The sequence below is a fragment of the Conger conger genome, chromosome 4 (assembly GCF_963514075.1).
Source record: "Conger conger chromosome 4, fConCon1.1, whole genome shotgun sequence".
Classification (NCBI taxonomy): domain Eukaryota; kingdom Metazoa; phylum Chordata; class Actinopteri; order Anguilliformes; family Congridae; genus Conger; species Conger conger.
The window spans coordinates 8,909,174-8,924,403 of NC_083763.1; the positions used below are offsets into that span (position 1 = coordinate 8,909,174).

General features: G+C 46.4%; 2 protein-coding genes across 2 annotated transcripts; one reads left to right on the forward strand and one right to left on the reverse strand.

The window, feature by feature from the left end:
• The first annotated feature begins 261 nt into the window (after positions 1-261).
• Positions 262-2,269, forward strand: timm13 (translocase of inner mitochondrial membrane 13 homolog (yeast)). Its single transcript, XM_061239613.1, has 3 exons — positions 262-694; positions 1,127-1,195; positions 1,336-2,269. Exons 1-3 carry the CDS (start codon positions 575-577, stop codon positions 1,432-1,434), a joined length of 288 nt encoding a protein of 95 aa, XP_061095597.1. The 5' UTR covers positions 262-574; the 3' UTR covers positions 1,435-2,269.
• A 1,514-nt stretch (positions 2,270-3,783) lies between these two features.
• Positions 3,784-14,445, reverse strand: tmprss9 (transmembrane serine protease 9). The gene is made up of 15 exons (XM_061240623.1): positions 14,304-14,445; positions 14,089-14,216; positions 13,724-13,791; positions 13,128-13,303; positions 12,370-12,411; positions 12,163-12,276; positions 11,080-11,245; positions 10,234-10,508; positions 9,331-9,473; positions 8,614-8,869; positions 8,230-8,343; positions 7,650-7,818; positions 6,530-6,795; positions 5,058-5,194; positions 3,784-3,945 (listed from the first exon to the last, which is right to left on the reverse strand). Exons 1-15 carry the CDS (start codon positions 14,443-14,445, stop codon positions 3,784-3,786), a joined length of 2,358 nt encoding a protein of 785 aa, XP_061096607.1.
• Between the last annotated feature and the right edge of the window lie 785 nt (positions 14,446-15,230).

Genomic DNA, 15,230 nt, shown 5'->3' on the forward strand with positions numbered 1-15,230 from the left:
ATTGAGAATATAAAATAGTAGTAGAAGTAATAGCAGTGGTGATGGTAGTACAGCGATGAAAACAAATCTTTGTTCGTTCAACCGTAGGATTAGGCTAAACAAACAAGTTTTACTACATCTGCCTAGCACTACAGTAACATCATTTGTGTAATGATGATACTATCCTCCGTGCATTTTGGTACCGCCCAGAGGAGGTAGGGGTTTTGTGAGGTGAAAGTGAAGACTGCGCCAGTACACCGCATTCGCTTGTTGGCTAGTTAGCTAAACCTAGCTGTCGTGAAGGTGTGGAAGAACCATAGACTGTAGGCAATAACGGTCTGCTTAGCTATGCTCATGTTCCATCTGCGGAACATACACACAAAAAAACATGTCAATGGGTCGCACACACTGAACTGAAATACTCGCATATGAATGACCACAGTTCCCACATTTCATTGTACAGGAAGTTGCGTACGATATCCGGCGCTTTTCAAGGGCATAGAGCGATTTGGTGCTGTAGTTACAATCACGTGTGACTTTTAGTTTGAGTGTTTTGCGCTTACAAAAGGCCACTTTGTGTACTAGACCGAATAATATGGATAACTTTACCTCCGATTTTTCCTCGACCGGCGGATCCGGTAAAATGGACACCGGTACAATAATGGAACAGGTGAAAGTACAGATAGCAGTGGCGAATGCACAGGAGCTCTTGCAGGCAAGTATTACCTTGGCATGCCCACATGCTAAAGCCGGGCGACGGACTGTCCATATTTCCCCAACACGCTTGTCTTCAAAATAAATTAAGCGATTGCTTGAATGTGATTACATTCTTTACATTCTTTTCCGCGGTTTACTTACCTCCCAGCCAACTGATGTTACCTGTACCATATTCTTTTTACAAACGAGACAGCTAGCTAACTACATTACAATTGTCAAGCTTGCTCGTTAAAAGTGTTTTAAGCTTTTTAAAAAGATAGGTTTATGGGGATTGATCCGATCAGACGGCCTGTTCTCAATGATGAATTGTAGAATGTAAGAATGCCTACGTTTATCGTCTAGAACAGTCTCTGGTTATCTAAGTTATAATGGAAATGTCGTAGTTCAGTAGTAGTGTCATAATTCTAAAAAATGGCTTCGTGTCTTGCAGAGGATGACCGATAAATGTTTCAAGAAGTGCATTGGCAAACCTGGGGGCACACTGGATAATTCTGAACAGGTAAATCAGCGTGGACAGCAGTTGGTTCCGGATTTCGTTCTTGTTTTGTGTCTACCTACCTACAGGCGCTGGCTATAGACACCAACCGGCCATGATCGGCATTGACTGATTTGATGTTGAAATCACTTTTGTTTGTACAGAAATGCATCGCCATGTGCATGGATCGATACATGGACGCGTGGAACACTGTATCCAGGGCGTACAACTCCCGACTGCAGAGGGAAAGGGCGCGGATCTGACCATCGCATCGACCCTGTCCTGCTACAGTCCTGTTGAAATCTTATAGCAAAGACGCTTCACCGAGGGTGCAAAAATCAAAACATGGCAGTCCAAGCCTCCATGCCGACTTCCAAGCAGACCTCCACCAGTGCATTGCGTCTGCAGCTGTGGACTGTCTCTGCAGACGTTGTCCTCTTTCATGAGGATTATTTTACTCCTTGATATAATTTTCAATTCTGTTAACGGGACACTAGTTGTAGATGTGATTAATTTGGAGCTTGAACGGACTACACAATACCTCGTTGTTGTATTATGTTATGAAATATTATGTAATGCCTCATTGTCACTACTGTCTGAATGCCGTGTGCGTCAGTACGTGCTTCAAGTCTCAGGCTGTATACACCGGCGCTCTTGGGGGTGAAGGGGTGAAATGGCTTATCATACCATCTTTACTGTATAAACGGTCTAATTCATGGGGAGATTTCAGCCACAACTTTGTTTTGGTATGTGTAACATCAGTGCCCTATCCTGCAAGCATTCCTTTATCAGGATACTCACCGGGGACAAAACGTTTTTATTGCGGTCTTTTCTTTCGTTGGTCACGCTGCCCGTCAGCCACAGTGGCGAGTCGGTTTCCCTCGTGTCCTCTGGGGGGTTAGAGTCGTTGGACTTGAACCAACCTGCCTTGTGTGCTTGGCATATCGGTGTTCTGGGAAACTCTTCCCTTTATTCACTCACTTGACTTATTTGAGGGACCGTTGGAGATGCTATCGGTGAGAGAAAGGTGACTGGAGGACGTGGGTTTTGGTGCAAACGTCTTTTTAATGTAAGCTAATTAAAGCCAGGTGTAACATACTTTCTCATATTTTCATGTAGCCTTTTTTGAAAAACCTCCCTGCAGACCAGGGGTGTCGATTTTAATTAATTTGTATAGCCTTTTTCTTTAATTTGTAAAGCGCTTTACAGAGTAACTGAAAGACGAAAACAGAAAAGCGCAAACGCCATACCCCATAATAGCAAGTTCATGAGTAAAAAAAAAAAAAAAAAAAACACCAAGCAGTGTCCAGTCTTATCCAAAAAGCCAGTGTGGTGCAGGGTTTTGATTTAGCCCAGCACAAAGACACCTGATTCTACTTATCAATGTCTTGATTAAAGACCATGATTAGTCCATTCGTTGAATTGGGTGACCTAGTGCTGTGCTAAACCAAAAAATCTGCACCCACACTGGCCCTTTTTGGACAAGACGGGACAGCCCTTCTCTGGACCCTGAAATACACTAGGTCTGTGCCACATACAGAACAGAAATGGATTGACAATTTAAAAATGAGAGATGAGAATAATAGATTCAAAACTGTTGTAGGGACTGCAGAATAAAGGCACTTTTATTTTACAACCACAGCACCTGCAGTATTTGCATTTACAGATCAAAACATTGAATTATATGACACATCCACACAACAAGTGACGCATATTTTCTCGGTCAGGAATGAAAATAGATTCACACGAGGTTACAGTCTGGTGTATTATACAGTAATACAGTATTTTACATAAACGATGAGGTATTGTCTGCAAGAAACAATGATTCTGATTTGTCATGGAATCCAGTGTGACCTTTTTTTAGAGAAAATTAAAGGCACATGGTTTTGTCTTTATGCATAAATAAATACAGTAAAATAAATACTTTTTATGCAAATATGCATGGACGCTGCTTGGATTGGTACAAGATATCACCAGTACCTCGGTCAGAATTTAGGGGTGATTATCAAAAAGGCCAACAAAAAAAAAACCTATAGTGTACCTATACAAATCCTGTTCCCACTGGTTAGAACAGGAGTTTCACAGCACCAAATTTCAAATGTGTCACCCATGACCCTGTGGAGAAGCAAAAATTGGCCAAGCAAGTGTTCTGCAAATATTGTTCTGAAAATGGACCACACATACCGTATCATGTACTTACACACTGGATATTGAATTCCCATAATCCCACTTTCACATATTTTGCACAGGTAAAATTCCACGTCCTTTGAAGCAGTCATTCAGCACTTTTTTGAAATGGAGGACTGAGGTGTAAGTGGAAAGAAAATGGCTGTTGTGTGACTGTTTTGTCTTCTCCCCTCCATTCATTTTCATTCGCTGTTTTTATTTATTTATATACCTCTGCCGGCGGGGGAGAGAATCTGGCCGTGTTCTCCAGGTAATTTTCGGATTTTTGGCAGGCGTCGTCGGCCGAACCTCTGGTATCCACACAGTAGGTCACAAAGCCGCTTCCCAATAACAAAGGGAAGCGGACGGCAGAGTAATAGTTCACAGGTGGATAGAAGTCAGTCGGAACGGAGGCCTGCAATAAAGGCCCTCTCTTCGGTCCGTCTTTAAAAGGGCAGGTGTTGGGATATCCAGTGTCTGATGGCGGTGACTCGCGTGTAAACCCCCGGGAAGCCAATCCGACCGCAGCCGCGCCCCCAGCTGGTCACCCCCGCCACGAACCACTGGCCCGAAGGCTCCCGGCAGGTCAGGGGCCCTCCGGAATCCCCCTGCGGCACAGGGAGACCGCAGTCACTCTCCGCCAAAGGAAAGGTCAGCTGGATAGATTTTAATTGGAAGTGCAGAGGCACCGATGCACTTGAGATGCTGACCGAGTTACACTATCGGGTGACCGAGGAGGTGCCGCTGTTTTTCGGAAACCGAGCGCTGACAAAGATAAGTATCGTTAGATAAAGTGCAGGTATTTCAGGAGAAAATGCAACAAAATCGGTTTTTTACTGCCAACCTAAAATGGCAAAGTCCAGGGGTCAGAAAGTAAATGTCCTGCCATGTGTTTCTTCCACCCGTGAGCCAGCTGATTTCACTGATTATTTTTACCTCCTGACCGAAGAATTGTGCTAATTAGCAAATATGGGCGATTAGAACTTTTACTTTTTCTGAACCTGGATTTTCCTCCTCTGCTCAAAGTGTCATTTCATGACCCAGACATTTGTGCGGCCATTACAGTTGGCACAAAAGTAGGTCTTTCGTCATTAACAGGGCAGTGTCGCATTGGCATGGGGAGATGGCTGACACAGATTGCCTGCAGTCCTGGAAGGCCACAGTGTGCTGTTTTTTTTTTGGTGTGTTTCAGCACAACTGATTAAGTCATTGATTGGCTAGACTCCACACAAGGCCTCAATTTGGCTGCTGAATTAAAGGACGCCACAAATACTTGCTGACACGTTGGGCTCATTCCAATCACATATTTTTCTCCTCCTTTTTCTTTTTCGTTGCTCCTGAAATCTCTAAGGACATTCCAACCCATTAAATGTTCCTTCTAGGAGCTAGAATTGGATGTTAGGAAACACGAGGGCGTCCTTTGCGGAACAATTTTATTGTGAAATGTATAAATGATAGACCTACAGGGGCCACCTCACCCCATCTGCCACGCTTATGCCACGTCGGTAACAGACGTGGCTTCAAACTGACATTTGAAGGAGCAATTTGCCTAATTCACGTTACGTTACATTCAATTTCCCTCATCTTCACTTATTTTTCTAGCCTCTGTTTCTAGCTTCTACCGATGGGAGAATGTAAGAAGGCATCTACCTGATGCGAGAAGCTAGGAGTACAAACAACATGACATTACATTACATTACATACGGTGTGAAGTCCTTACCATGCAGGTGTCTCTCCCACCCTCTGCGGAGCCCGCACACACCATGCTGGGCATCAGCCCGTTGCCGTAGGCCTGCTGGCATTCGCGCTGGTCGACGATACTGACCGCAGCCTTCTGTAGGAGGCTGGCCAGGGAGCCTGTGTGAGGGAGAGAGGAAGCAGGAACGCTGAGTAGTGACACTACAGCCAGGCAGAGCCAAGCTAGCGCAGAGAGACAGGGGGCGGATATTGGATTACTTGGCACGACGCATGAGAAAATACGTTCATCGTCACTCCTGGAGTTGTCTGGGTAGGGATGGAAAGAGAGTAAGGAAATTGGAAATGGAAATTGGGGAGGTCAAGAAATAAAGATTATTCAAAGAGTAGAGAACTGTACAACAAGGATGGTTTATTGGAGCCAATACAATTCCCTAGATCATCGCTACAAAAGAGTTGTCAGTTGACCTACCGTAACATAAAAATGCTTCATTGGGTGAACCTAACATTTTACTCAGGATAAGCCGGGTGAGGATAATGGATGCATGGACCCTGTTCAGGATAAGCCGGGTGAGGATAATGGATGCATGGACCCTGTTCAGGATAAGCCGGGTTAGGATAATGGATGGATGGACCCTGTTCAGGATAAGCCGGGTGAGGATAATGGATGCATGGACCCTGTTCAGGATAAGCCGGGTTAGGATAATGGATGGATGGACCCTGTTCAGGATAAGCCGGGTGAGGATAATGGATGGATGGACCCTGTTCAGGATAAGCCGGGTTAGGATAATGGATGGATGGACCCTGTTCAGGATAAGCGGGTTCAGATAATGGATGGATGGACCCTGTTCAGGATAAGCCGGGTGAGGATAATGGATGGACGGACCCTGTTCAGGATAAGCCGGGTGAGGATAATGGACGGATGGGCCCTGTTCAGGATAAGCCGGGTGAGGATAATGGATGGATGGCCCTGTTCAGGATAAGCCGGGTGAGGATAATGGATGGATGGACCCTGTTCAGGATAAGCCGGGTTAGGATAATGAATGGATGGACCCTGTTCAGGATAAGCCGGGTTAGGATAATGGATGGATGTACCCTGTTCAGGATAAGCCGGGTGAGGATAATGGATGGATGGACCCTGTTCGGGATAAGCCGGGTCATGATAATGGATGGATGGACCCTGTTCGGGATAAGCCGGGTTAGGATAATGGATGGATGGACCCTGTTCGGGATAAGCCGGGTTAGGATAATGGATGGATGGACCCTGTTCAGGATAAGCGGGTGAGGATAATGGATGGATGGACCCTGTTCAGGATAAGCCGGGTGAGGATAATGGACGGATGGACCCTGTTCAGGATAAGCCGGGTCAGGGTAATGGATGGACGGACCCTGTTCAGGATAAGCCGGATGAGGATAATGGATGGATGGACCCTGTTCAGGATAAGCCGGGTGAGGATAATGGATGGATAGGCTCTGGAGGACGTGCGGCCAGCTCACCTCCCTCGCTCTGCGCGCCCCAGCCGGTGATGTAGCACTCCGCGGTGCTGAGGAACCTGTGTGTGGGGGAGGGGAGGCACACGGGCTGGATGGTGTAGGACTGCGGCGCCGGGATGGACAGCTCCAGCAGGGCCACGTCGAAGTCCATGCTGGTCCCGTTAAAGCTGGGGTGCAGGATGACCCTCTCCACGGGGATGAGCAGCGCCCCGACCCCGGACCGGAAGACAGAGCCCAGGCCCACTGTCCAGCCGCCGGGGTTAGGATCACTGCGGGAGATTCGGGACCCGTGTTGTAATGTAGCCCGCTATTTAAAATCATCACAACGCAACAAGTATTCTTTTTGCGCAATCAATGCATAAGAAGCAAGTGCAGCAGAGAGAACACGATTTTAAATCTAAATATAAGACTATAATACTTGTTAAGAGTTTCTTTTTTTACACTGTTGGAAAATGTGTGATGGCTGCACAGAGTAGAGTCACTTGTAAAAACACTTTTTATTTTTCTCTCTGGTTGAAGATATTGGCTTGTTTTAGTTACTTTGCTGTGTAAAGTGAAATTTCCTTAACCCATTGGCAAATCTTGTAATGAGTCAAACTTTCTTACCTCTTTGGCAATCTTTCTTACCTCTATTAAGCTAGTCTTAATAAGTATCTTAGTCTTATATTTCGACTAAAAATCATATTACTTTTTTGCTAAATGAGACAAAAATAGGGGCAATAGGGATGCAGTGGTGCTTGTACCTGTTGAAGCAGTGTGCGGTAGTGTACCTGTTGAAGCAGTGGGCAGCAGTGTACCTGTTGAAGCAGTGTGCGACAGTGGGCAGTAGTGTACCTGTTGAAGCAGTGTGCGACAGTGGGCAGTAGTGTACCTGTTGAAGCAGTGTGTGGTAGTGTACCTGTTTAGTAGTGGGCAGTAGTGTACCTGTTGAAGCAGTGTGCAGTAGTGTACCTGTTGAAGCAGTGGGCAGTAGTGTACCTGTTGAAGCAGTGAGCAGTAGTGTACCTGTTGAAGCAGTGAGCAGTAGTGTACCTGTTGAAGCAGTGTGCGGTAGTGTACCTGTTGAAGCAGTGGGTGGCAGTGGGCAGTAGTGTACCTGTTGAAGCAGTGGGCAGTAGTGTACCTGTTGAAGCAGTGTGCAGCAGTCAGGAGCCACTTGCAGTGTATGAGTGCAGCTCCACAGCGATGGGAGCGCTGGAACTGCAGGCTGGCGATCCAGGGCCACTCGCCCCTGCGAGCGTTCACCCCTCCCACTATCTTCTGTGAGCCCACGGCCGGGCGGTGCCCACAGTCTACAGGCAGGAGGGAGGGAGCCAGAGGTCTGTTAGGAGTCGCAAGCAACTTACAAATACATAGGTTCTTCATTTCAGTTAAAAGCATGAAATCCATGATTAGCAAAACACACAGGAATAGCTGTTCTAAACAAAATTGTCCTCATAAGTGCAATTTAAAAAATTTGTATTAAGGGTTATGGTTAGACAAGAGGGATATCAGAAGGGGGTGGGTGGAAATCAAGAGGGAGGACTAAGTCTGAAAAGGTGTTTTTTAGTCTGCGTCGAAATATGGGGAGGGATTCTGCTGTCCTGACAGTGGTAGGGCAACTCATTCCACCACTGAGGAACCAGAACGGAAAACGGGCGTGAACGTGCAGCTCGACCGCCAGGTGCTGGTACTGAGGGAGGGACTGACAGAGACACACTCACCACAGTTCTTCTCATCGGCTCTGTTGGGGCAGTCAACGACCCCGTCGCATTCAGGGTTCACCTTGCTGATGCACGCTCCGGCGCCACACTTATAGTTACCACTGCAGTTTACAGCTGCCAATCAAACACATCTCCATGACTGCGTGTCCAAGTAATCACAAGGTACATCCAACACAATTAACTGAATCTAATACAAGCCTTTAACACACTGAAGCGGGGGCGAGGTTGGTTGCTAGCTTGAGCGATCCAGGCTGGGAATTTTTCTCAGACACCGGGGGAATGCCCCTAATCTTGCCGTGGGATTTCCTGATGACCTCAGCGAGTCAGGACCTCGGTTTTAGGTCTCGTCTGGAAAGGTTGGGAGCTGAAGAGGGTATTCGTTACCTGGCAGTGCGGGGGACGTGATCAAGGCTTGGGGATGGGTGTCGATCGCTGTGGCAGTGAGCTGGGTGACTGGGTCCCCCAGAGGATGAGCCAGGTTGGGCTCGCTGTGGCTTAGGATCCAGTTCCGGAGCCTGGTGACGCGGGAGTAGACCCCGGGCTTGTTGATCTGAGCACAGCCCACACCCCAGCTCACCACCCCTGCCAGGAAGAACCTCCCTGGAGCCTCTTCACACACCAGGGGCCCTCCAGAGTCACCCTGTTACCCCCCCAAAATAAAAAAAACAATGAACATATACAGTCAGGAATGCAGTGACAACAGTCTGATGTTATGATGTGCACATTTAATTTACTTTCCCCGGTGTAAAATCCAGCTTGAAATTACCAGTTACCAGCTGTTTCAAAACATAGCCTGAGCTCTTTTTTTCAGCAGTGTTAATTTCACTGGATCTTGGGCAAGTGACAAATAATGCAAAATGTGATGCATTTATGCAAAATCTATGCAAAAGGTTAGTTCTGTTAGTGTATATGTGATTAGAATGTTCTTAACTGAACATTCTAATGCTGATGTAACAATCACTACCGGTAATTGAAAGCAACTCGCATGTTGTAGAACAAAATAAACCTTCAAAAGGGGCTATTCTTCACAAGGGCTAATTTACTTTTAATTAAGTCCTGCCCATCCCCTGCCCCTGGCCCCGGGCCCCGTCAGCTGCCCACCTGACACGAGTCCACCTTGCCCTGCAGGAAGCCAGCGCACACCATGTTGCGGGTGACCGAGCCCCGGTAAACGCTCGACTTGTTGCAGGTCTTGGAGTCGATGATCTTCACCACAGCCTTCTGAAGGTTCGGGGGCAGCTCACCTGCTCGCAGAGGAGAGATGCAGTGAGAACGCGGCCAAACGGAAGACCACTACGAGCAGGGAGACCGCAGATCTGACAGCTGGGGGTTATAATTATTGGACAGTATATAGTATAGAGAGACAGGAAGAATGGGAGCGAGAGTGAGGGGAAGACATGCGACAAATGTCGGACGGTCAGATTCGAACCGCCGACGTCACGGCTCGCAATGAGCATGCGCTCAATGCTCTACAGGCTGCGCCACCAAGACACCCCTCAATTTAGTCAATTCTTCATAACCCTACGAACATGTCTAAAAAGTATACATTCAAACATTGTAATACTTGTACATTTTCACACCAACGTTTTTTTCCATCCACTTCCTGAAAAACAAGATGTACCAGTGGACATGTATGTCAATCAAATGTCTGTCAATTTTCCATTTCCCTACAATCAACATCCTTTTCACACAGCGGCACGCATCCTCATTTGACGGCCCCCTCCTCATTTCACATCAGTCAAATCACCTCCCCCGCCCTTCAGAAATTACCCAGAAAAAGCCGTTCCACTCGCGTATACATCATATCGGGAAGCTAGCACGACTCTAACTTCCGTTTCAGCTCATCTTTAACAGAAACCGTCAATAAAGAGGATGAAAGGGGGCTTCAGATTTCAAGCCCTAGAACCAGAAACTGTCTTTTGAGCCTGTGAGCAGGAGGGAGGAGGGTGTGGGTGGGGGGGGACGTGTTGGAGGATAGCGGGGAAACGCGACACTCGGACTCACTGTTGTACTGATGGAGGGCCCCCCAGCCCGACACCACGCACTGCTGGCCCGAGCTGAAGACGTGCGCGGTGGAGGGCAGGCAGACGGGCTGGATGTAGGGGCTGAACGCGACCGGGGCCTCCAGCTCCAGCACCGTCACGTCGTTATCGGTGGTCCTGGGGTTGTAGTGCGGGGACACGATGATGCTCTTGATCTTCACCAGTCTGGACTCGGACTCTTCCCCGCTGACCAGGCTCGCCCCCATCAGCGCCGTCCACTCCTTCGGGTTCCTGTCCCTGTGAAGTGGCAGGAACGCAACGCAGTTTCTGGACCTGGTAAAAATCTGTGCTCTAACAACGTCAAGCCCAATCTCGAAAGTCCAATCTCGAAAATACTTTTTATTGCATCACGAAAAGTCTAAAGGAAGCACAATGCTCAGGTAGAAAAAGGCTCTATTTGTTTTAAACCTTATGTTTTAGTTGTGGCTTTCATAAGATGAATATTCAATAGTGGAACAGCCTTTTCTGAAGGTTCCAGAAGATGCACACAGGTGATCACAATCCATTAATTATGACCAAAAGAAAGGATGACAGACAAGAGAATCCCACCTGCACAGCGGAAACAAAACTTGCGCCAGTTGAGGCATGCCCTTACAGACCTGTATCAGGAAGCAGGGTTACTGGACAACTACACCGAGTAAAACCAGGAACAGCACTTTTTCACTTCAGTCCATGTTCCGGATTTGGTAGAGTTCTGGGTTTTACTCAGTTGTGCAGTTATCCAGCAAACCCACTAATCCTGCTTCATGACACAAGCCCCAGAGAGTTTGGGCAGTTTGGGTCGAACGGACTTGCTTATGCTGTTTACCTCTCGAAGCAGTGGGCAGCACTGACCAGCCATCTCCTGCTGATGAGGGAAGCCCCGCAGGTGTGCCGGCCCTGGAGCCTCAGACTGACCTGCCAGGGGAGCTCCCCGTGCCGGGCGTCCTCCCCCCCCACCACCCTGCTGCCCATGGCCGGACGGGTGCCACAGGCTGAGGAACACAGTAAAACACAGGTGAGCGATGTACAATACAGGCCCTGCTGAGACCCAGAGCAACGGCCCATCCACACCAAGGACTATAGCTACAATGATAACAATGTGAGCATCCACACCAAGAACTATAACTATAACCGTAACTACGATGATAATGATGTGAGCATCCACACCAAGAACTATAACTATAACCATAACTACAATGATAACAATGTGAGCATCCACACCAAGAACTATAACTATAACCATAACTACGATGATAACGATGTGAGCATCCACACCAAGAACTATAACTATAACCATAACTACGATGATAACAATGTGAGCATCCACACCAAGAACTATAACTATAACCATAACTACGATGATAACAATGTGAGCATCCACACCAAGAACTATAACTATAACCATAACTACGATGATAACAATGTGAGCATCCACACCAAGAACTATAACTATAACCATAACTACGATGATAACAATGTGAGCATCCACACCAAGAACTATAACTATAACCACGACTACGATGATAATGATGTGTGCATCCACACTGATTAACGATAATGTCCTGTAAATAGCCTCTTGGCTATGTCATCTGCCATTTTGAATGTGACGCCCTGTAAATTCAGATGGATTTGGATGTCAGTGTTTTATTGTTCATGCAGCTGGAAAAAATCAAGCCTTAAGCCTCACCCAGGGATCTCAAACTCAAATCCTGGAGTGCCGCTATGCCTGCTGGTTTTTGGTGTGTTCCTCCAAGTACGTGCTTAATTTGAGTTATTGACTGGCTGAAAAGTCAAACTTTGTTTCCAAGCCCTCAGTTGACTGCGAATTGAAAGGAAATCACAAAGACTGAAAGAGTTTGAGACTCCATTTTGTCTTCACGCCTACGACGTTGTGAGGAGAGGCACTCACAGCAGTGGGCTTCGTCTGATCCGTCAGCACAGTCAGGGATGAAGTCACACTCGGGGTTTGGCTTGGTGAGGCACTCTCCGTTGTCACAGGTGAAGGTGCTGGCGGGACAGGTGCCTGAAGCAGGAAGACAGCCACAGGGTCAGGCCAACACGCTGGAGAGTCCCGTCGTTAGGACAACCAAAGCTGGGACAGCGACTACACGCTCACCTGTCTCGTCTCCAATGTGATAGAAGGACTTCCCACTGGCTCCTGTCAAGCCCAAATGAAAAGGAGACAAAATACATTTGTCAATTGCTACCTAAAAAGAAAATTAGGTAAAGTAGATCATCAATGAAATTTAGCGTTACTGAAATTACCACCTTCCAACTGTTCAAGTCAACATCCAAGTTGGAAATATGGGAATGTTCTGACAGCCCAAAATCTCCGACATGGCAGTAAAAAACATGGAAGCGTGTAAATGCTGCAATAAAAATGGCTTCCACGACTACGAACTTGCCAACTGTTCAAGTTAACGAAATCATAATATCATTTTATATGCTTTATATTTTATTATTATACACGATTGTATATTTATTTCACACACGGCTGCCATGTTGAGTTTCCCAAAGACTGTAGGTGAACATTTATAAGTAGGAGCAATGGGAAGTCTTCCGGTCATTCTCCCCATATAGCGTGAACACAGCATTAAACTGACCAAAGGGCTCTCACAATGAACTATAGGGGAGAGCGGGGTCTGTTGTGGCACAGGGTCTGTTGTTATGCAATGTTTTCTGAGCGCAAAAGTGACACGAAACCGGTCCGTTGAAATCCGAGGTCAAAGAGGATGTGTATGGGTATGTGCAATGTGATTTACAGCAGGCTGGCTTGTTTCTGATCGGGCAAAAAACATTGGATAACAATGGACCCCCGTGTCACAACAGACCCCGCTCTCCTCTAATTCGGCACTGGGCCTGTGGTCACTGTACCCAACAAGATGACAGTGCTGATCTCCCCAAAATCTGGCACCACCAGGGGGCGCCCATGGAACAAGGCGGCCAGGCCCACTCTCAGGAGGTCCTGGATGAAGTTGTCAGAGTACTTCTGCGCCTTGGACGTGCGGAAGGTCAGCCTAAACGTCGCCATCACGTTGCCGTTGATGTTCCTGGAATATGAACCGTTACATCAGCAGTAAGTCTAGATGCGATGGAACGTATATTTTGTAGGTTGGAAGGAATTATACATAGAACAAGAGATAAATTAACTGGCAGTGAATTTTTACTTTTTTTAAAAGTTACATTTTGAGTTTATCATTGTGGAAAATGTGCAATAGCTGTGTGGGGGCAACCTATAGCCTAGTGGCTAAGGTGCTTGTCTAGGACCTGGAAGGTTGGTGGTTCAAGCCCCAGTGTAGCTACAATAAGATACGTGTAGCTGTTGGGCCCTTAAGTAAAGGCCATGACCCCAAATTGCTCCAGGTAGGATTGGCCCCTGCTTAGTCTAAATAAACTGTACGTCACTTTGGATATAAAGCTTCGGCTAAATGACTGTACTGGACAGTGACAGTGTAATACACTTCACCTACCCAAAGGCTATGATATTGCAGCCCACGAAATGAGGTGCTATTGACGAGGCAATGAAGACATGTTTGATCTGTAAGTGAACAGAAATAAGTACTCCGTTAGCATGGCAAGCATTAAAAAATGAATGGAGCATGAAAAAACTGAATCTGGGCCTTTAAAGCTTTACGTTTCATATTTTCTTTATTAAACAAAACATATTCATATTTATTCACCAAGAAAATTATTCATTGCACTTTGCTCAAATAACTATAAATAAGTGACATTTTCTACACTGCTACTCAAACATCAGTATTTTTTTGGTCTAAAGGGATGATGGGGAGAGGCTATAGCCTAGCGTTCAGTCTAGCGTTCAGTGCTCTCTCCCTACCTTGGCCTGGATGGTGGAAGAGAGAACGATGGACAATGAGGACATATCGTCTTGCAATACAGTATCATACTTGAGACCCCTCAGTTCCACTGTCTCCAAGAAATGGTGTTCTTCTTGCACCAGGTAAGCTGGAAATAACAAAGCTTTGTAAGCATAAAATTGTTGCATTACAACATAACTCTATATTTGCAACAACAATAAAAAACTTCACTCACCAATTAACAGGCCAACAAAGACCCCGATAAGGAGAAAGACCAGGATGAAGGCCAGAACGATGCTCTTGCACCACACAGTGCTGCCACGGTCATTAGATGGCTCAGCTGGAGGCCATTCTTCCAAATTCTTCTTCAACTCCATCATGGCCTATGAACCGGTCCCTACCGGTAGGCCTGCACTGCTTCTACCAGTACAGAGAAAATGGAACATGCTGCTTTTATAGTAGCTACTCAACAAGGTATGACGACAATGAAAAGAACTGTACTATCCCGATACTACATTCTGCGAATAGTCGTCAAATTTTTTGGTTTCGGACGCCTCTCCATCGCATCATCGCTGAGGGCATATAGTGACAGTGGATTGTGTTACTCGTAACAATTATATTGAACAATATAGGGTGGGCCAAGCTGGAGAGAAAGGGGATTTCATGTCAAATGTTCACGAAGTATCTAGCCCCTCGGCATGGTACCACGTTTCGCTAAGTAAACTAGAATAATGGACCGCATCACGACTGGCTTGGCTGAACGTACAATCAGCATTTAATTACATATTGATGAGCTTAATTAAATTCTTAATTACCTTCTTCGGATTGCAGCAACGCATCATTCCAGTTGCAATAATACTTCATAAGCTATCTGCTAAGCATTTCAACTTCTCAGTAGTCAAGGTTCAAGCTTGTGTGTGGTTGCATTCTACAATGGGACGCTAGGGCTCAAAGTTTTCCCATCAGAATCATCGCTCCTAAATTGCGGACACTCTCGTTCGTGAGCTATAAGGAGGTTGAAAGAATGCGCTTTGAATTTAGTTTAAAATGTCTAACGAACTCCCCAAAACGACAGGGACTCACTATACTGTTCGTAAGTCTGAAAACCCAATAGCCTAACTAATTTAGTCATCAACCTCCCTCCAGCAAAAATAAAATACTA